Source organism: Cygnus olor, chromosome 2, assembly GCF_009769625.2.
Source record: "Cygnus olor isolate bCygOlo1 chromosome 2, bCygOlo1.pri.v2, whole genome shotgun sequence".
Classification (NCBI taxonomy): Eukaryota; Metazoa; Chordata; class Aves; order Anseriformes; family Anatidae; genus Cygnus; species Cygnus olor.
The window spans coordinates 8672908-8698743 of record NC_049170.1 but is presented as its reverse complement, the minus strand read 5'-3'; the positions used below and the strand labels follow the sequence as shown (position 1 = coordinate 8698743).

At 38.3% G+C, this 25836-nt stretch overlaps 1 protein-coding gene across 2 annotated transcripts in view; it reads left to right on the top strand.

Annotated features, from left to right (window-relative positions):
- Positions 1-23235, top strand: part of PAXIP1 (PAX interacting protein 1) — a 36313-nt gene extending 13078 nt beyond the window's left edge. For both annotated transcript variants that reach the window (XM_040548351.1, XM_040548350.1), the window contains exons 6-21: positions 1481-2125; positions 4635-5358; positions 6160-6254; positions 7218-7313; positions 7648-7785; positions 9179-9300; positions 9873-10057; positions 10192-10235; positions 12554-12621; positions 13022-13124; positions 15548-15716; positions 17442-17542; positions 18718-18852; positions 18936-19011; positions 19563-19623; positions 20062-23235. In XM_040548351.1, the coding sequence (XP_040404285.1) occupies positions 1481-2125; positions 4635-5358; positions 6160-6254; positions 7218-7313; positions 7648-7785; positions 9179-9300; positions 9873-10057; positions 10192-10235; positions 12554-12621; positions 13022-13124; positions 15548-15716; positions 17442-17542; positions 18718-18852; positions 18936-19011; positions 19563-19623; positions 20062-20077 (2778 nt within the window). In that variant the 3' untranslated portion in view covers positions 20078-23235. The remainder of the gene's footprint in view (positions 1-1480; positions 2126-4634; positions 5359-6159; positions 6255-7217; positions 7314-7647; positions 7786-9178; positions 9301-9872; positions 10058-10191; positions 10236-12553; positions 12622-13021; positions 13125-15547; positions 15717-17441; positions 17543-18717; positions 18853-18935; positions 19012-19562; positions 19624-20061) is intronic.
- Positions 23236-25836: the final 2601 nt, after the last annotated feature.

Sequence of the window (25836 nt, the reverse complement as noted above, 5' to 3'; positions counted from 1 at the left end):
CTTTGCTAAGTAAGATGCAGTTTTAATAGGCGATGGTATGATTTAAGGCAACGCTTCTTAAATGTATAAGCTTTTAAGAACAAAGGATACTTTCTGAAGTTTGCCACTTGAATGGAAGAAAACACAGTAGCATTTCATATCTTTAGAACGAAATAAGTATCTTGTTTAATTTCCATAATCATTGAACGGGGACAGATTTATAGGATGATTACTTAAAATACATCTGTGCCTGTTGTTCCGACATAATACTACAAAGGAACCTGCAGCAGTTTGTAATGAGAAGAGTTTTGACACTAGTGAAAACTTAAATGATTGCTTTGACTAAACACAAGATGATAAAACAAGATTCTTAATAATTCTCGCCACAAAAAAAGAATGAAAATTCATATCTGCAAATAAACTTGGTTTCGTCTGTAATCTCTTTATTGTGTATGAATGACAGTTTCATTGTAGGAAATAACTCCAGAGAATCATTAAATGAAATTAATTTCCTCTGAATGCTCTGGTTTTTAATTTATATTGTCTGACATACAAAGAAAATCCCAGCTCAATCGCTCTCAAATATTAGATCCTGAAATTAGTTTCAAATCTTATGCTGAAAGTTTTTTCACTATTTTAATATTTGTGAGGAGTTTGTATCAAAGAACACATTTGAATAAATGGAACGCTCAACCTGTGTGTACTTCTGCTCAGTTAGGAAAGGAAGTAGAGAAGTTCCCCTATTTCTGTACATCATCAAACGGTGAAATGGTAAGGAGGATGGGAGGGATAACATTTTCTACCTTGTCAATATCATAACCTCTTAGTAACCTCTTAGTAAAATGGATTTAGCTAGTATGAGTACAGAAATGTAACTTCCAAGTTGAGGGCAGCATTAGGGTTTGCAACTTCTGGGCAGGTGTATGGGAAGTACCCTACTGTTTTCTGATGTATATTCCTGCTGAAATTCATTCTTTCAGCGATCAGCTCTTAAATATTCACCTTTGCTTTATTGTGAAATTCTCATTTTCCCTGAATGCTTTTTCATGATGCTTTATACTTCAGTGGAGCAAGCTCGAATGTATCGAGGCTCACCTTTATGTCCACCTTGAGAGCAGCTGCGTCTGAGTACTTACAGTGACATTCCTGCTGGTGTTCTGACAACTTTCTCAGGACCAAGTATCTTTTTGAATCCTTAAGTTTTAGAAGAATTTGAGTAATGGTGTTTTGCAAGTGAAGACTTTGTCTTCTGCGTTAGTGCCTTCTGAGTCCATCATATGGTAAATGTGGATCTTCTTGTTTAAATCAGTTTGAACCTGTGGCGCCAGTAGCGTGGTCTGTCCTGTTGGTTCTGGAAGAGAGCAGGTTGTCATTGAACAACAATCTCTTGCGATCTGCTTGTCCATGCTCTAGTTGAGCCCCTCCAAAAGCTAGGGTGCCACGTTTTTTGTTTGTTCTTTGTTTTTGTCTTTAAATTGATTGTTTTCATCTTTTTTCGTAGGAGAAATACGAATGTGCTTGTAAACATGACGTCATTAAAATTGTGACACCAGACTGGGTACTGGATTCTGTAGCTGATAAGTCTCGAAAAGAAGAGACTCCTTATCATCCTCGCTTAATTATATACGAGGAGGAAGAAGAGGAGGAGGAGGAAGAGGAGGAAGAAGCAGAAAATGAAGAGCAAGATTCTCAAAATGAAGCCAGTACTGATGAAAAATTATCAAGCCCAGCATCTTCCCGAGAAGGGTCACCTTTGGGTGATCAAGTTTTCTCGCCAAAATCTACTACTGCTGATAAGGCAAAAGGGGAACTGATGTTTGATGATTCTTCAGATTCTTCTCCGGAAAAGCAAGAGAGGAATTTAAATTGGACGCCAGCTGAAGTTCCCCAGGCATCCACAGCAAAGCGTAGGTTGCCTCAAGGGAAAGACTCCGGGTTAATTAATTTATGTGCCAATGTCCCGCCAGTGCCAGGGAATATCTTGCCTCCGGATATGAGAGGCAATTTGATGGCTTCGGTCCAAGGTGCCCAAAGTTCTGATCGACAAGAAATGATGGCTGCGTGGAGCCCGGCAGTGCGGACGTTAAGGAATATTACTAATAGTGCTGATATTCAGCAGATTAATAGACCGTCAAATGTAGCACATGTAAGTGTTGGATTTTTCATTTATAAGATACTGGACTTTTTATTAGGAGCTAATGTGTCCGAGAATTTAAGTTTCCTTTTACTGTCCTCTGAATGTGCAAAGGAGTAAAAGTTCTGTACATTACTTAGAAGATGTAGCCAAATTGGTAACCTCCTAATAATAAGTAACTTCTTTCCTAGCAGGTTCATAGAAGTAAGAATGTGTGTGGAAAAAACGTTAAGAGTAAAGCAATGTTTCACTGTAGCTTGGCTTAGAGTTTCATGGTATTTCAGTATTGATTCCCTTATAAGAAGGGGAAAAAAATATTAATTTAAAGTAATTTAGCTAGTTTAGAGAACCTGATTTCGTAGCCTTCAAGGTTTTTACTCAGTGCAAGGAATTATTAGTGGTATAAACACACCGAACTGTAAAATGGATTGTGCTCCCAGTAGGGTCAGTTCTGTCCTGTTCTGTTCTGTTCTGCTGGGCATCATTAAGTTGTGGTACAGCATAGTCAGGGTTGTGATGCACAAGTCCTAACTTACAGCTTTTTATGCCAGTCATAGTTGAAATAATTGTAGCTTTTGTATTGAATTTATTTTTAGCAGAGACTAAAAGTCGAGCGAGCACACACCAACATTATGTGCAGCATTAAAATCCTAAGAGGTTTACGGGAAGGGAATGTGAGAGAAGTAGGTGCTGGTAAATGTTAGACACAACTTTTACTTAGATAATTACGCTGGGGCATTTATTTGGATGTTCATCTGAAGGTAAAACCTTCAAAGGTGCCTGAGTACAAGCTTACAGCAAGTACTCTAAAGAAACGCAAAAAGTAGAGTCAGTTGGATTTGTTGGTTCTTTGTTTCCTATATCAAAAGGAAATGCCGGCTTCCTTTTGAAACTGAGTCTCAGGTTCCTCTTCTCAGTGCCTTGAACTGTTGAAAGACTGAAACTTTTGGGTAAGGAATGAGCAGAATGGCCAAAACCCTGGTTGGTTGGCCAGTGCTTTCATGCCTAGACATCACATCACCCACAACGCAGTCGTTGTACTGTAAAATACTCTTTAGTAGCCTCGTATGGAAGTATTTTTGCATAAGTATTTAGAGATACAAGGCAGTTGATGGTGTGGTGCTTTGGTTAGGCTTGGTTCTCCAGACATCTCTTAGAGTAGGGACTGACCATGGTGTACAAGGACTGCTTTCAAGTACCCTATCTGGCTACTGTATAAGTTGCAGCGCTAGCTCCAGCATTTGGAGAAAGGCTTTGCCTCTCACAGTTGTGGATCTGCCTCCTAGAGGGAGAAATACCACTGCCACAGTATTTCTTGTAACTTCCCCCTGGCTGGGTTAAGCTGCATTTTGGATCCTGCTTGGGTACCGGATCTGGTGGGTTCCGTGTCTTAGTGCAGTCTTTGAAAGTTGAACCAGAGATCTCTAGTGAATGGCAAGGTCTGCAGTAATAAGGCGTTTGCCGCTGAGAGTTACTGTGTGAATATAGCCCTAGGATACTTCTGAAAGTTTTATCCCTTTGTTTTGAAGTATCTGTCCTGCAGCTTCTGTAATTTTGACTTTTGGGACTCACAACAACAAGTAGTCTCTCCTAATACTGAGCAACATCATCTCTCCTAATACTGAGCCACAGAGACATTCTTTGTCTGTTAATTTTTAGTTATTGAATGTTTATACTCTGTTTATAGTTGAGATCAGAGATGGGTGATGGGTTGGTAATCGTGGTTGTAATATACGCTATACCAACAACATCAGAGTTGCATACATGCAACCTGAGATGTTTGGAAGTGCATTGTAAGAACTTGAGTCACCTCCGATGAAGAGCTGATGGACATCTGATGTGGAGAGGATACAGTTAGTTAGCTTTGGGTCTTAGTGTCCACTCTGTGAATTAGACAGCAAAAATTGAAATGAAATTCCAGGTTACTTCAGCACTTAGCATAAACAAAATCTATTATTCTCAAAAACTTAGCGCTGAGCTGTATTTTGGGATTCAGTTTTTAAAATAGGGCTGAATATCCCTGGATTGGGTCAAGAGAATGAAAACTTGAATTCAGCTTCCGTGTTTCAAACAGTACTAACTAATGGAGGCATTATTAGCAATATTTAAGTGAAAGAAAACAAGACTGTGGAACTAAACTTTGAAGTTAGTGTGCCAGCAGGGATGTAAAATGAGTATTGCAGTTGATTGAGTTGATCGATACAATTACTGATGCAGCGTTAACAGTCCTGATGCTATTTGAACATATTACCAAGAATACAGGGATGGGTTTCAGTCTTAAATTTTGTAAAATGTGTATTGCATTTAATTAAGAGTCGTGTGTAGCTCCGCTTTTCTGTGTGCAAGTCCTGTCTTTTCACTTTGAGAAAGTTATTAGCACTTGAGGGTTTGCATTGATCTTAGCATGTGTTTAAGCATAAGGTTCTTTTCTTTTGAGAGAGAGATTTTCCCAGTAGTTCTTTAAATATTTTAAAAACTGAATGACAACAAAAAGGTTACAAAACTAATCTTTGTTTTCTAGATCTTACAATCACTTTCAGCACCTACAAAAAGCTTAGAACAACAAGTAAATCATAGCCAACAGGGACATCCAAACGCGGTGCTGTTTAGCCAAGTGAAACTAACACCAGAGACACATTTGTTACAGCAGACACATCAAGCACAGCAGCAACAGCACCATCCTCTTTTACATCTTCAACCTCAACAACTTATGCAGCTACAACAGCAGCAGCAGCAACAGCCCCAGATCTCCCAGCAGCCTTTCCAGCAGCAACAGACTCACCAGTTTCCACAACAGCAGCAGCAGGTTCATCAGCAGCACCAATTCGCACAGCAGCAGCTTCAGTTTCCGCAGCAGCAGTTGCACGCCCAGCAGCAGCTCCACCGTCCTCAGCAGCAGCTCCAGTTCCAACAGCAGCATGCTTTGCAACAGCAGCTTCATCAGCTGCAGCAGCAGCAGCTCCAGCAGCAACAGTTGCAGCACCTCCAGCAACAGAACCTCCAGCAACAGCAGCTGCAGCATCAGCAGCAGCAGATTCAGCAGCAGCAATTACAGCAGCAGCACCTACAGAGGTTACACCAACAGCATCAGCAGCAGCAAATGCAGAACCAGGCAGCACAGCACTTAACTCAGACACCTCAAGCACTACAGCATCAGGTCGTGACCCAGCAGCAGCAACACCACCAGCAGCAACAGACACAACTGCAACAGCAGCCGCTTTTTGGGCATGATCCTGCAGTAGAAAGTTAGTAATACTGCCTCTGATCCTGGAGAAAACCTCTAATGACATGACAGGATTTGGGCTAGAATGTCAAAAAATGGTGTTGTATTTACAGTATGGCATTGTAAGACTTAAAAACTCCATGTATAGCTCAGGACCTGTTTTACTATTTTTATGCTAACAGGTGTAAGCTATAAATAAGGATGTCCAGAAATCTGAAAAGCATGAGAGCACTGAAAACTTTTTCTGTTCAAATGTATACTTTATCCCACTAGCATATAAATTATGCTGTGGGAACAACATTAGTGTCTGCATGGCATAGGTTTTTTCCTTTGAAAGAAGGGAAAGGGGAGGCTTAAAAAGGGGATAACAACTGGAAAGATAGGTTAAGTTTTGGAAATACTAAATTAATGAGGAGGGTTCAGCATCAGATAGAGATTGTCATAGCTGACTTTGAATTCTGCTCATTCTAGTAGAACTGAAAGCTTTTTGACTGTTTTGACTCTTCCTGATGATCTATGCATGTGTCCTGTGTTTTCCTTTGGTGTCTCTTTCTCCTACCCCTTTACCCAGCTCTTCCTCCAGCAAAACAAAAAAAAGACCCCAGTTTCCCCACAAATAGTGGGCCAAACTGTGCCTTTAGACATCGCTGTCAGCTTTGAGATTTTGGATCCTGTTTTCTCCAAGAAAAAGATAGCTTCAAAATTAAATGTAGTTTATAACTTGGTAATGGGAAAGATGAGTGTAGTGAATATGTTTTGAAATGAACCCTTCAGAGCTTTAAGTTTTTAATTTTCTGTTCCTTTATGTGCCAAACTATTCCAGTTCCAGAAGAATATTTCCTGCTGGGCTGTGTCTTTGCAATTGCTGATTACCCAGAACAGATGTCTGATAAACAGCTGTTAGCGACCTGGAAACGGGTAAGATTCTGCTGTATTTCCAAAAAACAATGATAACCTTACTCTCACAGTAACTAAATCCTAAAAGGAACAATTGGAAGTATTTTGGCACTGTTTGCTTTTCTTTAGGTATCATTTTATTTAATGTTTGTGTTGTGACTAGGAAAAAAAACATTATTCAACTGAGGCTGACTAGAAAAAGTAGTAAATGCTTCAGACGTGCAGCCAGGTTGAATTCGGTCTTCAGCCAGAACATTAACTAAAAAAGCTATAACATTAAATGTTTCCCAACTATTTATGCTTTCGATCAGGCAACTGTAGTACAGCAAATGTAATATAGCATTGCTTTCTATCTTTAACTTAATTGCATTAAAAGACTGTTTTTTGCATAGAATTCTGGCATTTAGTAGGCTGTGAGGTATCCACCTGAGTGAATAAGATGGAGGAATAGAGCGTTTCTATTTTTTTGCCAACTTCTATTTTTCAGAAAAATCTGATTGTATCCTTTCCTAAATGAGAGGACTTTGATGTTCTTCAGAAACTTCTGATGGATTTTATAGTTGAATTTTCCCAACAATTTTGCATAATCAAGTAAGCTGTTGACATTTTTAACAGCACTTGTGTTTATTGCTGAGATAGAATTGAATGGTTTATGAGAAATTGTTTAATAGTTATACTGCAAAAATAAAAAACGAGGTTATTTTTATTTATATATCTTTATTTCTTTTTTTTTCTTGCATCTTAAAAAGTTCCACTTTTTGTAGTTCAATGAAAAGGTGCATATTTAATTTTGTTTTCTTCATTTTTTTCCCCAAAAATTCTTAAGCTACATGACAAACCTTTTTTTTTTGGGGGGGGGGGAAACTCTTCAGTGAAATGGTACAGTCTCCTAAACAATAGACGTTGATTTCAGATTGTTTGTTTCTTAGGGTAATTTTATAATTGCTATATATATTAGAAGCTTTAATTTGGTTCTCTTACCAGATCATTCAAGCACATGGTGGGACAGTGGACCCTACACTTACAAGCAGATGCACACATCTTCTCTGTGAAAGCCAAGTCAGTAACATGTATGCTCAGGTAAGCAAACTAGTAATGTATTTATGCATGTTTTCATTTCCTTACTGTAAAGGTAAGGGGTTTTCAGTATAATAATCCGTGTTTTGATTATAAAATATTTTTTCTCACTGTATGCTTTTTTAAAATCATTTGTAGTTTATAGTACAACAGACTTTCGTAATGCATGTAGTAGATTTATTCCAGAGAACCCTAAGGAAGATGCTGTGAGAAACAGGATCGTGAAAAAGTTGAGGAGAAACAAACAGTCATTACAATAGAAGCTTTGTGTTTTAGAAAAAGTCTAACATAAAGATGTGTTTCAGTTTTTAAAAGCTGTTTGTGCATGTCTTCATAGGCTTTAAGAGAAAGGAAGAGATGCATAACGGCACATTGGCTGAACTCAATCTTGAAGAAGAAGAAAATGGTACCACCTCATCGAGCCCTTCACTTCCCAGTGGCATTTCCACCAGGAGGAAAGCCATGCTCTCAACATGTAAGAGGAAAAAGCTTACTTCTAAAGAATGCTTGTTTCATTACATGAGCAATATTAAAACATAGCTGGAAAGTACTTACCCAAAGCAAAATGCATGTTTTTTTTTTGTCAACTGATGAAAAGCTTCTCTTAATCTTAAAGTCCCATGTTGATATGGGGCATGCTATCAGGTGATTCAGAGTGCTTTGCAAGTCTTGCTGAATTCTGAGAGCTAAATATTAAAACCTGTGTTTGATTATTATTCTCTTAGAGAAACCAAGGTGCAAAGATGACATGAGTTATCCATAACAAGACGACAGGAATCCAAGCCTTTTATTTTTTTGACTTAACAGCATATCTAATATTTTACGCTACCTTTACGCTAACACAGAATTTTGATTTTTTTTGAGTGTTTTTTATTTTTCTCAGTCAATACCTACCAAAGGTGTGACCAGATGGTCTTAAAGGTCTTTTCCAACCTAAATGGTTCTATGAAATACTGGAGAAGGAAGCTTGTTCTGTTAGTGAGAAAGAAGGAGGTCGCAGTTCCAGTAGTCTCTGTGTTTCGGCCTGTAATGAGGAGTACTGGGGAAGTGGAAATTTGTGGGGTCAAAAAATAAACTTGAAGTTGAATGAGGTATGTCTTGATTGAAATACACAGCAACATAAAACAAGATGCCAAAATATGTCTTGGCACTGGATCTTTGTCCTGAGTGCAGCCATGAAAGATGACAGCCTTAGTACTAGCCTTTTCTTAAATACATAAAAAGAAACAGGTCTGGTGAAAATAGACTATAACAATGTGCATGTGAACCCAGTGGTTAACATAGTTTATTATTAACAACAAAATCACAGTTGTCCCTTTTTAAATAAAAGGAAGGAACGGCAAAAATGAAAACTTTGTGAGACTGAGGGTAAGAAATGAAGATAAAGAATTACCTTTTGCTACCTGTGATCAGCTGGTGCAGTTTATTCAGCTTCATGGCAGGTTAGAGCAGAGCATTTAGGAATTTTTAAAAGGAGAGTAGGGGAAGTAAGTTTAAAAATTTGCAAGAATATAAACAGCAGAAGAAGAAAGAGGTGAAAGATGTATGGGAAGAAAACTAAATGGGAGCTTTTTCGTAGTAAGACTTTGTAAATAGCAAAAAGTTGACCAGCGGAATGAAAATAGTTCTGACTTGGGAAGAATCAGTGCCAGAAACCTGTAATTTTATGTATAAACAAACCAGCCTGTGATTGTAGTTTACATATCCTATAAGCCATGTTACGTATCCTACAGTGCCTGTGTGCCATAGCTAAGATGCTCCATGTTTCATAGTAATGTAAAAAAGTTAGTAAGAGAAAATTGTTTTCAACAGGATCACTTTGTAAATGCTATCTACCTTCAGTTATATCCATGTCTGTCTTTCTGTAGATAATCTCTGTGACAGGATTCGTTGATAGTGACAGAGATGACCTCAAACTAATGGCCTACCTAGCAGGTGCCAAATACACAGGCTATCTGTGCCGCAGCAACACAGTTCTCATCTGCAAAGAGTAAGTGGTTTATCTCCACGGTGCTCACGTTCTCAGCTGCCTGTTGCCACTTAGTGTGTTTCTCGATGTGGAGTGCTCGTTACATCTCATTAAGAATGTTTAACCATTTTTGCGATTTGATAGCATTAAACTTTATTATGTTGTTTATTGAGCTAAATTACTGCACACTTACATCTTAAATTTGGCCTACCGAAGACAGGCAAAAGAAAAGCCATTGCTAGTTTCACTATTTTAAGGTTATTTTGTAAGTGATGCTGACTGCTGCATCATCTATAAGTAAAATCTACTGGGGGGAAGGAATAATTGTTTTAAAATGCTGGGGGAGGGAAAATTGAATTAAATCCAGGTCTAATCTGATTAAGTTTGGGACAGAAATTCTCCCTGAGTTGACTTTGCTTGTTCCAGTACATAGAGCAAAATTATTTTCAGAATATATGTAGAGCATTTTACTTCCCTATCACAGTTAAAACAGATAGACCAACACAGAAATACTGGTATTTAAAGTTTATTGGTATAAATGCTATTTTACCTATTTTATCAAATATTTTTTTTCCTCATCTCTGAATAAAAAGACCCAGTGGCTTGAAATATGAGAAAGCCAAAGAGTGGAGAATACCCTGTGTAAATGCACAGTGGCTCTGTGACATACTGCTAGGAAACTTTGAAGCTTTACGGCAGATACAGCACAGCCGCTATACAGTATTCAGTCTTCAAGATCCGCTTTCTCCTAGTCAACATCTAGTTCTCAACCTTCTGGGTAAGAATTCCAGTCCCCAAATCCTGTGTTCTGTAGCACTTACATATGTACCTGTTTAATCAATAGAAGCATGTGTGTTCTGCTGTAAATAATTTTGCAGTGGTTTCACGTCTGTTGTATTCTTCACTTCCTAGATTCTTGGAGAGTTCCACTGAAGGTATCACCAGAACTTCTAATGGTATGTTGAGTTTTATGTAGCTGTTTTTGTCAGATTACTGCTTAGTGTTTCTAATGTTTGAGCACATGAGCCATATGGTGTGCACAGCGTGCCAGAGGGACCTACACAGACCATTGGTGTGCTTCAGGTTAGTATTCTATAAATCTGAGAAATGGTCTTTTACAGAACTAATAAACTGCATTGTATTATATAAAATCAAGTTTCTTTTGAGAGATCTTGGACTAGTGCATCACTCTTTGATTTTACAGAAACAGGCCAAGTAAGGTTTTTGAGGTGTAAAGCACCCAAAATCAGTAATAACTTTGTTAGAATCTTGACTATTTTTTTAAATAGAATCGATGACATAAATTATGGGTTGCAAGTACTTTGTATCCTGTCTTTAAAATAGTGTAAGAACTAAAGCGATGTGCATGTGTACCAAATATTCTGTAATTTAAAAATGCTTTTTTTTTTTAAGTGATGCTGGTAAGTCTGGAAATAACAGCAGTGTAAATCAGCAACAGTAAGGAAACTAAGAATATGGCAGGAACAGGATTTGAAACGTCTAGAATACACCCTGCAATAAAAGCTGTGAAACGTAAAATGTGTATAAGAGCTAAGGTGGGAACAGCAACTTTTTCTGAGCTGTTTCGTTGTTCTGAGCTTGGAGAATACTGTTTCAGTTTTAGACTGAAAGATTTTGTGTGGTAATTTCTCCTTCCATTCCAGATTTATACATGATAACTGTTTTCACAGCGTCTGTCTTGAGATAGGTAATTCCCAGTTTGAGCTAATGAGCTTTCGGTTCATTTGTACAAGTGACTGAGAGATAACATTTTACATTACACAAAAATATTTTTGTGTAAGCTTTTGTATTCTGGATCACTTACCTCAGTCCATTTGTATACTCTTCAGAAAACAGCTTAATAACTGTCATAACTTAATTAATGCCCAGATCCCATTTAAAGTATTAGTACAATTTAATTGTTTAATATGTTGGAACTTCAGAAGTAGCCATCCGTTACCATGACCTGAAGTTCAAAATGATTTTTTTATAGACCCCTGTGAAATGGTGTCATAGCCTCTTAAGTAGCTTTTTTGAAACAAAACAACAACAACAAAAAAGTAATATTTCCTCGAAGAAGGATGCGTTCTATTAGTGGCCCAAAAATAATCACTTGAGATTTTGTATGTGCTATTACTAGTAGTATTTAAGATGGCTTTTTCACAAGCTCGTTTTTGGGTTTGTTACCACCAGCCCTTGCACCTACATAGTATTTGAGCTCATCTTAAAATTGGCATCTGCATTTTTAGTGTGGTTCAGTTGGACCAGTGGTGGTCTGTTTTTTTTGTTTTTTTTTTTGCTTACACGGCAAACGCAGAAAACTAAGGGGTCAGAAAGCTTAATTTAAGTACCTCCCTTTCAATATTTACTGTATAGGTACCTTTCTTTTCCATGTGTAGTAAGAATCTTGTAATTTAGATTGGAAGAGACCTCTGAAATTAATATTGTCCAGCTCCCTTCAGGACACCTACATACAAACAATGTGATTTGGTCATAGAAAACACTGGGCATGTGAAAGGGTCAGACGAGGTACTTCACTGCCTTCTACAGCAGGCAGTTCTTTCCATCTTGCGATTTAAAGTCTGGGGTCCTTATGTGAGGACAGCTGTCTGTCACGTGGTGTTGATGCAATTTACTTTTTGCATTTCCATAGTGTAGTTGGAACATCTGTCAAGAAGAAACCGCTTGAGCTTTTCTTCCCAGCTGCTCGTACTAGTGATTTTCTCGCGTAAGACTACAGGTTTCTGAGAGTGGGGAGCAAACCCCTGTGGGGGACTGAGCTAGTACAGAGGAGGCAGGAGTGTCTATGCAGCAAGTACCCAAGCATCCCCTGGAGCTTCTGTTCCTGTAAATAGGGAACTTGAGTTTTTAAAATACAGGTGCTGCTATTTTCTGTTAATATTTAAGTTCCTGGAAGACTACTGTGGTGTTCATGTGTCTCATAAATGGACAGGGTTTTCAGTCTCATTTAATTCTTTGGGTTTTCAAATAATGGTTATCAGCTTTACTTAAAGGGGAAAGATGTTTGTATTTGGCATTCAGTTAAATCGTTGCCTAACTTTGTGGAGAAACTTTGGTTAGTGCTCAGCTTTGCTCTTGAGTCAGCTGTGTAAGCAGTCATTGCACCAGTACGCATTTGGCAGCACATCTTTCTCGTGTATATTTATTTCTTAAGTATAGTCTTAGAACATTGGTGTATGCTTGTCCTGCTTTAAAACAAAAATAGGGTTCTATGCTCAATTCAGATGTAAACATGTAGATGCTCTAATTTCAGGGTGTGAGGTTGCCTTTGAAACCAAAGCAAAATGAACCCAGTCTTCAGCCATCTTCCAAAAGAGCACGGTAAGAACAATTTACCTTAATTTACCTTTTTTTTTTTTTACCAATTTGTCCTTAATTTACCTTACCACAGAACTGTCAGCTGCCCATCCGTCCAGTTCCATCCTGTACCCTGCTAATTGCAGTAACTAGCAGGATTTTTTGCATATTGCCAGCTACTCAAGTGGCAGGAATAGAAGAATAACGAGAGTGGAGTAATAAGAGAACAGGGAGAGAACAGAATTGGGAGAGAATGTTCTGTTCTGAGCATAACAGTTTTTCATCCAGAAGACTACTCCTGCCTAATTCTCATTCATCTGAGCGTTTTCATTGCTAAAAGTTGCAAAGAGTGTGTTTGTCTGCTTTTAAAAAAATGACTTCTGGCCCAAACTTCACATTCTGCTGTATTTCATGTATCTTGTAGGATTGAAGACCTACCGCCACCTACTAAAAAGCTCACCCCAGAATTGACACCGATGGTACTCTTCACAGGATTTGAGCCTATGCAAGTTCAACAGTACATCAAGGTGACTTTTTTTTTTCACTTAACCTCATGTGAACTACATGGAATTTTAAAAATTTTTTTTATTTTTTCACGGACATTGAGTTCTTACAAAGTAAGACTTGATTAGCCTGTATCTAATGGGATGGATAAAAACCTATGCTTACTGGGGCTGAGATCAGTCATTTATGTGGACTGAGTTTTATTTGATAACTGTTCTGCTGTAGTGTACTTCCTGCTTTTCTGCTACTGTTCTTTGTTCCGTAAGATGTTTTTAAAAGGCAAAGAGGCCCCTTACACATTTATTTATTTATTTATTTTTAAAGTAAGCAAACTTCATGGCCAAATTTAGGTGAGGAAAGCAGTGATTGTTGTGCTGGGTAAGACTCAAGCTGCTTCAAGTGTTATTTATTATCTGTTGTTATCTGTGATGCCAAATGTTTTGAAGGAAGTTGATGACAAAGCTTATGGCAGGCATGAGATAATGTGTTCCAAGGGAGATTTTGTTCTGTTCTCTAATAAATGTCTCCCAGAACTTACCTCTAAATAATTTATAACATTCTTTTAATGATATAAAAATCCAGTCATTCCTTGAACCTTAATAAGTGCTAAATATTTGGTCAAAAAGAAGAAATTTTCATTTATTTGTCACATATTGGCTGAGGTTTGTGGCACAGCGTTACTGTGGTGTTTTTTTTTTTTTTTTTTTAACTGCTGACTTCAGTAGGGCATGAAAGATCCTGCCACTTGTGTCTACTCAGGTTAATCAAAAGTAAAGGAGGACTAGTTTGGGTCTACTATGCTTCTTAGAAATATGCATCACTTAGGCATTCTCCAAATAACCTAATTTCTTTATTATACCTAGGGTTGTTTTCAAAATAGTTGGAATCCGTAGTTTTTTTCCCTTAAAATGTTTGCACTTGAAGCTTGATTTTTGAATATTTTGAAACGTAAATTATTTTTCTGTAAATCTCAATAAAGTTCCAGTGACAGCTCCTCATTTTGTCACGTTGGTACCAGGTTTATTATACAAAGAATCAAAGAATCTGATTTTTGTTACAGCTATGGCTCACAAGCATATAAATAAATTTCAGCCTCAAGTCTTGTGAATTTGAAGCCAAACTTAGCTGTGACGATACCATTACGATTTTCAGAGTTTGAATACCTTTCTGAAGCTGGATACCTCCCATCTTCTTGAGCTGGAGGGGTGGTCTCTTCTTCTGTATACCCAAAGGGCTGCTTAAGCATTAGAGTAGAAATCTTACAAGATCTGCACTCATAGCAATACAGTGTTTGAGGTGGACGTGTATTAAGGATGAAAATAACGGCTTTTGCCTTTTGTAGGTGTACAAGTTTAGTATTCACAATGTGTTTATGCATACCCTTCAGGAGATAAAGAGTGAAGAGGTTCAGTGTCACGGAATAGTGCTTTTGTGTATCACCTTGATGCAAACCAGCACTTAGCCAGCACAGTAAGAAAGAACTGAAAACATTGTGCCTGTGTATCCTACTTGTTCGTTGCTCTCAGAGCAGTGGTGTACAGAGGGAAGCCAGAGGTCTTTCTGGGCTTCTAATACACGCAGTAGGCCTCTTGCTTTGGTGACTCCAGATGACTGCTGTACTAAAAACACCACAGTGTGTTAAATATTTATGCTTTAAAATAGTTCTTTTTGTTTTTTAACTTACTCGTACAAAATACTTACAAAAATCAGCAATCTGTAGCGCATAGACAGTGAACCTGTCCAAATGCTTTTGGATGTTTTCATTGTTAATTTTTTATCAGAGGAAGCAGAACTCCTTTTATAATTTGATACACTTTACCAGTTGGTTAGTTGTGTTACTAATCTTGTCAGATAATGATTTGTATCTTAGTTGACAAGCTGCCAGCTGTGATGAGATAGTTTGGGTACGGTAGTTTAAACCTAGGAGAAAATGGTAGTTACTCAATACCATCTAAATGCATGGGGAACTAATGTATTTAAAGAATATATGTTTTTCATGAGAATATTTTTTCTTTGAAGAAAAGAGTAGCAAAATTTAAGTTCACCATAGCTACAGCGTATATTATACCTTCTGGAGAGGAAAAGAGCAAAATTATTAAATTTTCTGCCTATTCAGGCTTAATAGCATGTTTCAATTCCAAAAAAAAAAAAAAAAAGATTTGTATCTTAGGGTTATTTTATTTTTTAAAAAAATAAAGCTGCAGACTCAGAAGGTAGCTCTCAGTCTAGCCAGATGAGATGTGTCTGGAAATACCTGGGTTTTTCATGGCTGTAAATTCTGTCCTTTAATCAGTTTTAATAAAGGAATTACTGTAATATGAAACTCTCCTATGTTTACTGTTTCATTAGGAGCTTAAATTTAAACTGTTATCATTCCACTTTTTTTTTCCCCTTATAATTTATAAAGGACTGTTTCATTCTGATCTGTATTTTGCACAACTTTCAGAAACTGTATATCCTGGGAGGCGAAGTAGCAGAATCAGCCCAGAAATGCACCCACCTCATTGCCAGTAAAGTGACCCGCACTGTCAAGTTCCTGACAGCAATTTCTGTAGTCAAGCACATAGTCACTCCGGAGTGGTTAGAAGAGTGCTTCAAATGCCAGAAGTTCGTTGGTAAGTTGAACTGGTACCTATAATAAACTTCAGGCTGGTTGATTTAGGTGTGTGAATATAGCCTGAGTATTGCTTTGACTTCAATTTTCATGTCTCTTGCCAGTTTTCTAAAGAGTTCAGTTTTGTGAAACACAGATTTTAAAGTCAGCAGCAAGTCTGACCTCTGTAGTTTATAACCAGTGGAGAATTATGTATAAAGTTTAAACAATTACACTAGCAGCTAGTTTGTATTTGAGGTAGAAGGCTACTGTGGTATGGTTAAATAAAGTTGTCACTAGAAGAAATGATGTATACTTTTTCACTAAGTTCTTGTTCCTATATAACATTATGTTGCACGTAATTTTCATTTGATTTAATCCAGTTTCTTTCCATTAAGTTAAAAAAAAAATAAATAAAAAATGAAGTATTTAGATATTGCTTTAGAGTGGTTAATAAATAGTTGGATGTTGTTAAGCATTGTCTGTCTCTCTGTTGTAGCCATTTATAGATCTTATCTATGATTACTTGTTAAGCCCCAAATGTTTTTGCTTTCAGTAATTCTTCTAGAATATAAATTGTAAAGAACTAAGTCACTGTTGGAAATGCATACAAGAATTCATTTAAATAATAAAACAAATTAATTTAGTTCTGCAACTGTGTTGGAAGATATAAACTTTATTTTTGTACTTTACTGTTGACAGCTGAAAATAACAAAATAGATGGTTTAGGTTGATTTGACAGGCTGGGTCTGAAGAAAATCTTTTTAAAGGCTGATTACTTGTTTTATGATTTTTTTTATGCTTTTTATGTAATTTGTTGGAAAGGAGCAAACTAAATTGCTGCCTAACCATCACAAAGATTTAAATCAGTGGATAATTAACCAATAAATTAGCAAACATTTTTATTAATCTGGAGAAAGCAACGTGCTTGGTTCAGCATCAGTGAACTGAAAAATCAATCCATTTGAAAGCTATTAGTAGATAAATAAAGTCTGGGGATTTATAAGGATGACTGTTCTGATCTAGTACTTGAAATACTTGTCTACCGAAATTTAGTAGACTTGTAGCTAATAGGCTGCCTTTACTTTTGTATGTGGTTCAATGATGGAAAACAGCACTAGTTTGGAAGAATCGTCCCACTGATGATCTATTTTTTATGGAAGAGTACAAATACCATCTCTTGCAAGTTGTCAAAATTGTCTTTAGGAAGACCAGTTCTCCATACATTTTTTTTTTCCTCCTTGAACTTAGATGTTTTGAACTAAATCTAATTTGGAAATACTTTTAACCTGCCTTTTTGTGGAATGGTGAAGCTAGGGCCAAAATCCCATCCCGAATTAAAAATAAAAATAAAATCAGCTGAATAACAGGAAGAAGGGAAATAGGCTGAAAGTTTGCTTTGTTAAGGCTGCATGAGGGCTTGGAGACAGTTTCTGGGTATGTTGCACCAATAAGTTAGAAAAGGAGACTTTATTGGACAACGGCTGTTGCTGGATCTACAATTGTAAAACACAGCTTTATTCTCCAAGTAGTGGTGGAGAATTTTTCTTTATTCTCCAAGTATTCTTCTTTATTCTCCAAGTAGTGGCTCCTCACAAGGAGCCTAATAGAAGGGGTACTATCATCATGTTAAATTCCTGTTTACCATTTAGAGCCAATCTGCCACTGGTGTTTTCTAATCAGGTTAGCTCCTACATTATGCTGCTGTTTTTGTGTTGCCTGTGTTAACATCTTTTGTCTTTTTCAGACGAGCAGAACTTTGTGCTGAGGGATGCTGAAGCTGAGGTGCTTTTCTGCTTTAGTTTAGAGGAGTCCCTAAAGAGAGCACAAGTGGCTCCGCTGTTCAAGGTATGTAGTTTAAGAAGGGCATTTAAATGCTTGAAGCTTTTCAACCTATTTTTTTCAGTATCGGGACAACAACAGCTTTGTATAGCTGAGGACAATTAAACAGTCTAGCATATAACACACATTATTTGTTACAAATTCTGGTATTGACTTAATGTATATTTCCCGCCTAAGCATTTTTGGGATGCGTCTGAGTGACTGGATCCTGTACATGGGAAAAAAATATGCTCAGTGTATAAAAACAGTATTTGTTCTTTTACAAAAAACTTGCATTTTGAAAAATGGCAGTTGAAAGTGTGCATTTCAGCCTCATGAAGTTTAACTCTGATTTCCCTTGCATAGCGGACTTAGCACCAGGCAGTTTGCTAGGATGGTGCAAGGTGGTTTTGATGCCTCCGATTAAATTTATACTGCTTTGCAGAGAGGTAAGTGAAAATACAAGTTGCTAGAGATTTTTCAGCCTGATTGAATTGGAGTCTTTTTTGAGGCAAACCACCTAAAAAGTGTATTTTCACAGCCTCTAATGAATAGGCATCTTTGTGTTTTATTATATCTAAGTGTTAGTTTCACTCAGTTTTGCAGTCTAGCAAGACTTGCAGTTTAGCAAGAACTTCTTTTTATACCTAGCTGCTAAACATAGAGATAATCTACTTTGTGATCTGTTCACCTATATCAGTCTCAATCAAGTAGCAATTGTTCTTTTTTGTCATGAGGTAATATATGTAATTAATGTATTACGATGTTAATTTTAAGAATGAAAGCTTTAATTAAAGAATAAAAGCTTTTTTGCAACCCTTTAGGCATCCCTGTGCTTGAAGGAGCTTTGTTGTTCTTGCATGTCTTACCAAGTTGCAGTTAATATATATGTGTGTATATTATATATTTTAATCGTAGTTTACCCAGTGGTCATTTGATGGTTTCGTGGTTGTTATTTTAAGGGTTATGAAATAGGCATACCCAAATTACTCAAATTTATCAAAACTGCAGATTTGTCCCTCCAGGGAAAGCAGATCAGTGGTAATTACAGACAGCTCATCGACTGTTGGGCTTGTTGCTATTTGCCACTATAAATTGTTTACAGCCTCGCCCATGATTGCATGAGTCACACGAAAATTAAATGTACTGCTGAAATCGGTTACCAAAATAAGGCTTTCTTATTCTTTTGTTTCTCTTTTTAGGGAAAATTCTTCTACATTACACCTGGAATTTGTCCCAGTCTTTCCACCATGAAAGCTATTGTGGAATGCGCAGGAGGAAAAGTGTTATCCAAACAGCCTTCTTTTCGAAAACTCATGGAGCATAAGCAGAATAAAGTACGTAGAGTGTTGCTTCCTAAAACTTACTGGTAGTATCTTACTATGTTACTCAGAGCTTACAATTGCTTTCTCTCATTTAGAGTTTGCCAGAGATAATCTTGATTTCCTGTGAAAATGACCTTCACTTATGTCGAGAATATTTTGCTAGAGGCATAGGTATGTATAAGCGATTGATGTAATTTGTACAGTATTGATTATTTTTCTAGTATTTTACAAGTACAGATGCCTGTTGAACATTTCAGGTACTAGTAGAGGGGTATGTGGCTGATCCTGCATGGAGAAATCTGAGGCAGCGTTTTCCTAGGTGTTTGTAATAGGGGTATTTTCTAGCCAGGTCAGCACAAATCTCTGGTGGTGGGCTTGAGCTTGGGGTTTTGGTGCTGCATGGTGCAAGATTAATTCTCATTATTAGTCAACTTAGTTAAAGATCTGGTTTTTTATTTTTTTTCCACTTCAACTGTTTTTGCTTCAGTGTAGAACCCACAAACATACTGTGTTTACTAACAAAAGGGTACACTGGGAAGCCTGATGTATGTGGCATGAAGTGTGGGATGGCTAACAGCGGGGCACTGGTAGTGGTGGGACCATATTCCCTTATGCCTTTTCCATGAAGAGCAGAAAGGTACTGAATGGCACCTCTTAATGCATCTGCAGAAGGAAGAATGTCTTTGTATGGTGTAAACTATGTATGTTTTCAATATTTCCAGATGTCCACAATGCTGAGTTTGTCCTGACCGGAGTACTTACTCAAACACTGGATTATGAATCATATCCTTTTTGTGTAAAGGCTATCAGCTGCCTAAGGAAGTGTGATTTACTACAAGCTTTCTGAATTAGGAACTAACTACTTACTATTTTTTGGGATATATAATCTTCACTTGATAAGAAGGTAACTGAACACCCAGAAACCTAGTTTAAATTCAAAGTAGAATTACTTCTTGATTTAAAAACAAAAAATAATACCTCAGTGGAGGTGGGATTCAGGGTTATCAGAAAGTACCAGGAGCAGCATATTAAGCAATATTAAGCAAAAAAATTGTCACTAAGGAAAATGTTTGTCACTTGTGACTTGCAGATGACAAAAATAGCTTTTTACTGAAGATTATAAACTCTGATAAACGCAGTGTAGGACCAATAAGGGTTCTGTGTCTTTATGGGTTTGCTTTATAAAAGTTTCTTAACGTTGTTCTTCCTTAACAAGCATACATATAAATTTACTTGATGGATAGTAAAATGCCTTACTGCTTCGGAGTCCTTGGAGCATTAAATCTAGCTGTTCAGCCATTGTACAAAGTAACTAAAACTTCCTGTGGATGCTGTTTTCTAGCTGTTTACCTAAGGATGAAGAGCAGTTTAAAGCAGGAAAGCAAAAATCAACTGCATCTTTTTTAGGATGTGTAATTTTATTATGAGGAAACATAATTTACTATGTTTTGTATGATACTACCATTTTAAAAGAGCCCACTTTAGGTATCATGATTAGCCAGTTTTTAAACATTTTAGCATAAATGATGGTACTTCAGCCAAAAGTGTAATTTGGATGTAAAAATAAAAGGGCTTGCTGTCTATTAAATTATGGATGTTGAAGATGAAAATGTTTTGTACTTTATTTTTATTTCTTATACTCTATTTTCTTTTATATTGATATTTTGCCCACATTTTAAATAAATGTACTTTTAAATGTTTTACTCTATATTTTAGTGGTGGTTCATTCTTTTTGAATAATGTGCAACAATGGCACTCTGGTAAGAGTAAATTACTCAAATCTTTTTCCAAGCAATGTAAAATTATTTTAAGCTTATTTTACCAGGTATGTTTTAATATATAAAAATCCCAGTGCTTTAAAGGGGAAGTTGTTGTAAGTGTATAAATGTGTTTTTACTGAAACAAAGGAATAGCTTGAAGGAAGGAGAAACTATAAGCTCACATATTATGCTATTGTGATAAGTTCTGTTTGTATAGTGAGTTTTACTAAATAAATATTAAAATATCAGTTTTCCCCCATCTATATTCAGTTGTTTTTCCTAACACACACACACAGTTCTCATAATCTGACTTTACATTTCTACCAGTTTAGATTCTAGCAGTTGAAAAATCATACTAAAAACATTTCTTCTTGGATCAGCAAGCCATTAAACTCTGGTGGGGGTGTGCAGATACTCACTTGTCTGCATAGTATCAAGTGTATCATATCACCTTGTGAACCATTCAAAGAACGATTCAAAATGACGGATAAAAATCACTTTAAACAATAGCTTATCACACTTTTTTCTAGCATTTTATATTTCTATGCAGAACTATTTTACAGGGAAGATGTTTCAGTCGCATTAAACTGAGATAAGCGGCTATTTTTAGCTTATGCAAAGCTTTCTACAGAGAAGTTATTAATTTCAAATCTCATTTGTGCTATGGCTTAAAATGTAAATCCACCTGATATTTGACCACTGTTTCTGTTGCCTTTTTTCCCCATGCCTCTGTTCAACAAGGTGCTTAAGCAAATGACAGATTCAAGCTGTAGGAACACAGTGAGTGTAAATTTCAAGAGGAGTGAAGTCCCGCAGAGGTCAGTACTGTGCCTGTTGCCTGTTAGTGCTGGCTCTGGCTTCCTCAGCTATCCTGATTTACTCCTGCATTTGCCATTTCTATTGTAAGCAGTAAGGGGCTACATGATAACAGCAATTTCCATTACTGTGACCTTTGGTACGGTGACAAAATGTAGTAAATGAGGTTTGCATACTTTGGCTTAAGATGTTTTTAGATGCATCAGAGGTTAAAAGGGTATGGTACAGGGTAGGAGAAAACGGTACTTTTTCCCAAATGCCATTTATTTGTAACTGCAGAGCTATGTGTTTTTCTCAGTGTGATGCTCAGCTATCCATACTACCGCTTCCTTTTCATCATGAGATTAAGGAAAAGTCTCAAATGTGGAGACCTGAGGATGGAAGCTGATAATGTTTTTACACTTCTTAAAAAAAAAAAAAAAAAAAAAAGGATGGAATGCAGTGGGAGTTCTGTTGGCTGATGAGTTGTGTAAATAACTTAAAATGTTCAGACAGACCTGGCTATTATGCCCTCTCTTCGCTGTCAATTGAGGGGGAGCATACCTCTAAAACCCAATTTAATTAAAGACCTCTGCAGAGATCACTTCTCTTAACAGTTCAGCAAGTTAGCTTGGTTATCCACACCTTTTAAAGAATATTGAAAATAGGTGAGGTGAATCATACCTTAAGGAATTTCAGCAATGCAGTGCATACATACTATATTTTATGGGAGAAAAAGGTACACTTTCTTGTCTTCAAATACATTTCAGAATGTGTAATACTGAATTAACGTAAAGCTGTGTTAATCTCTGTATGGCTTGAGACTTTCTTACACTAGTTACCAGCGTGCAGAAAGTTTTTGGTGCCTTTTCCTTTAAAAACAGATATCAGCTGTTGTAGCTTTTGAACTTTGAAAATGTTGTGATACACAAAACTTCTTTACCTTGAATAAATACTTTTTACTTGTCAAGCATTCAGCATATCTTCTGTATATCTTGCAAAACGTGGATTGCCATATCAAATGTAAATGCTGGTTTTGAGAAAGAGTTGAATATGATGCATATAATGAGGTAGCAGCGCTGTTTAACTGTGCATAGGATCGATCACAAGGCATACAAATTTGCACCACTGAGTTCTAGAAGCTAACAAGACCTGCTACGACAGCTCTTGGCAGAATGAAACATTTCACTGAGGGGAAGAAAGGCAGAGAGAAACCAGATTTGAATGTGTTAGAAGTTTCTGCCTGGGCAACATAAGCTGCTAGACTCAATTAGGCACTTACCCCTCAGTAATGGTTCTCACCTTTTTGGGGATTAACTTGCACGTTTTCCACAATCGAGGAGTGTGGAGGATACATAGCACCTTTGCCAAAGCCTACTACAGTTAAGAGACGTGTGAATGCAATAGCATCTGAAAGGTAAATTTCCTTTTTATGAGAACTATCCAAAATGCTGTCAGATATTGCATAAAGAAGCCTGGAGAAAAGCAAATGCAATCATGGAACAAATGAACCCTGTGGGAAACATAAGTGGTAACGCATCTGTTTCATCATCAGTGGAGACAGTGTGTTTATTTAGCCAACATACAAGTATGACTGATTTGATTAACCTTTCAATTAGAGTAAAAAAACAGAACCTGCCAAGAAAAAGTCTTTCAAGAACCACAGGAGCTGTCCAGAGCCAACTGGCTTGCACAGATGTTACTGTGCCTGTGATTAGGTGGTAGAGGAAGAGTTTGATGAAGTGTTCTGATACTAGGTTGCTGTTATGAACTTGCTTTTCCTGTAGTGGAAGATTATAATGCTTAAGTGTCCTTGTTGATCTTGTCTCTTTTACATCTTAGAGGAAAAAACAAACAAACAAAACAAAACAAAAAAACAACAAGACCAACAAAAAAAATCAACAAAAAACCTTTACTTGCTTGCAGAAACATTAGGTCTACAATACAAGCTTTTTTTTTTCCCCCAGTTTTTTGTTTTTTGTAAAAAAAAAAAAAAAAAAAAAGTGTTGATATATCAGTTATTTAAATGTAAATGTGAAACATGGTTTTGATAGCAGAGGCATTCCACCAGTTTAGATGGACGTTAGGAAGACTTGGTCTCCACTCACCATCCTGCAGCTTTCCTTGCTGTCTGTCATGAAGTGGAATTGTGGAACAGAATCATAGAGGTCAGACTGGAAGAGACCTATGGAGGCCCAGTAAATGTTTCAGTATCTCAAAGGATGGAGATTCCACAACCTCTGTGGACATCCTATTTCTGTATTTTGCCACTGCCAAGGTAATATATAAAACCATCCTCATAACTAATCCAAACGCCCAGTGTTCCATGAGTCCCTTTCATTCCGTGCCTGTGCACCTCTAAGAGCCTGTCAGTCTTCTTTCTACCCTGTAGCTGTAGACAGCAGTAAGCTAGTCTGTTCTTTAAGGCTGAGCAGACCCCTCCCAGCAGCCCAGGCTGCCCCCAGCCCCATCCAGCCTGGCCTTGGGCACTGCCAGGGATGGGGCAGCCACAGCTCCTCTGGGCAGCCTGGGCCAGGGCCTCACCACACTCACTGAAGAATTTCCTCCTAATTTCTAATCTAAACCTACCCTCTCTTAGTTTAAAGCCATTCCCCCTTGTCCTATCGCTACAACCCTGACCAGGAGTCCCTCCCCAGCTCTCCTGCGTCCCCCTTTAGGTCCTGGCAGGCCGCTGTGAGGTCTCCCCGGAGCCTTCTCCTCTCCGGGCTGAACAACCCCAACTCCCTCAGCCTGGCTCCACAGCAGAGGTGCTCCAGCCTCTGAGCATCCTCGTGGCCTGCTCTGGACTCACCCCAACAGGTCCCTGTCCTTCTGGTGCTGGGGCCCAGAGCTGAGCGCAGGCTCCAGGTGGGGTCTCACGAGAGCAGAGCAGAAGGGGACAATCCCCTCCCTGCCCTGCTGCCCACGCTGCTGTTGGTGCAGCTTAGGACACGGTTGGCTTTCTGGGCTGCAGGCGCATATTGCTGGCTCATGTCAAGCTGCTCATCCACCAGCACCCCCAGGTCCTTCTCCTCAGGGCTGCTCTCAACCCATTCCCCACCCAGCCTGTATTTGTGCTTGGGATTGCCCCAGCTGAGGTGCAGGACCTTGCCCTTGGCCTTGTTGAACCTCATGAGGTTCGCCCAGGCCCACCTCAGGCCTGTCCAGGTCCCTCTGCATCCATCTCTTCCCTCCAGCGCGTTGACCACACCACGCAACTTGGGTGTCATCAGCAAGCTTGCCGAGTTGCACTCAATTTCACTGTCCATGTCACTGACAAAGACGTTAAAACAGCACCGGTCCCAGGGCTGACCCCAGAGGAGCACCACTCGTTACTGATCTCCACCTGGACGTTGAGCCATTGACCACAACTCTCTGAGTGTGACCATCTGTTCAGTTCCTTACCCACCGAGTGCTCCATCCATCACATCCACATCGCTCCCATTTAGAGACAAGGATATCATGGGGGAAGGTGTCAAAAGCTTTGCACAAGTCCAGGTAGATGATGTCAGTTGCTCTTCCCCTACCTACCACTGCTGTAACCCCGTTGTAGAAGGCCACCTAATCCTACCCCAGTCACTGTGACCTGTCAAAGATCATCAAAAGGGGCCTTGCAGAGACACCAGTTGGCACCTTTGGATGTGTCCTGTAAACCCTTGTAGGTCCAACTAGCTTAAGTTGGCTTCTTCTGTGGGTAGTGCCGTGTCCCCATGTGCTCTGCTGGAAGTCCCAAGAGCCCAGGAGGTCTCAGGTGAGCTCATAATCCATGAAAAGAGTAAAAAGGTACTGGGCACCTCGGTCTTTTCCATGTCTTTTCATCACCTTGCCACGTCAAACAGCAGACTTTCTTCTTCCTCCTTTCGCTTTTACCACTGATGCTTTTACAGAAGCCTTTCATGCTGCCCTTCACATCTCCTACTGGTTTCAACTCAGGCTGAGCTACTCCCGAATGAAAAATTAACTGCACAGCTCAAGACATGTAAAACAGTCAAGAGGAGCAGATGAGCACCGCAACGGATGTGCTTGGGAAGGTTGTGGAACTTTACTCTTTACGCAGCTGTACTGTTAAAAAATTCATCAGACATTTTCTAAGCACAGTTTAGTTAGTTTATCCCACCTCGGGGCAAGAAGACAAGAAGACAGCTCTGTTGATGTTTATATATTTTATGTTCGAAAATCACATTGACTTAACAGGAGGTCGGGCTGATACATGTAGGAGTTACCCTCTTTATGGAGGGGAATTGAGGTTCAGAGAGAAGTTAGCACTGGGAGCAGTGAGAGAGGATGAAGTACAGGTTAGCTAAATTCAAAGTTCATGTCTTGACAGTCAGTCAAAACTCATTGCCTTTCTCCTTCCTTCTGCCTTTCTGTGCTGCCTGCAGGAAGAGGAAAGGAAAGAAACAGCCAAGCAGCAGAGCCGAGGCATGGCTACAGAAGAAAC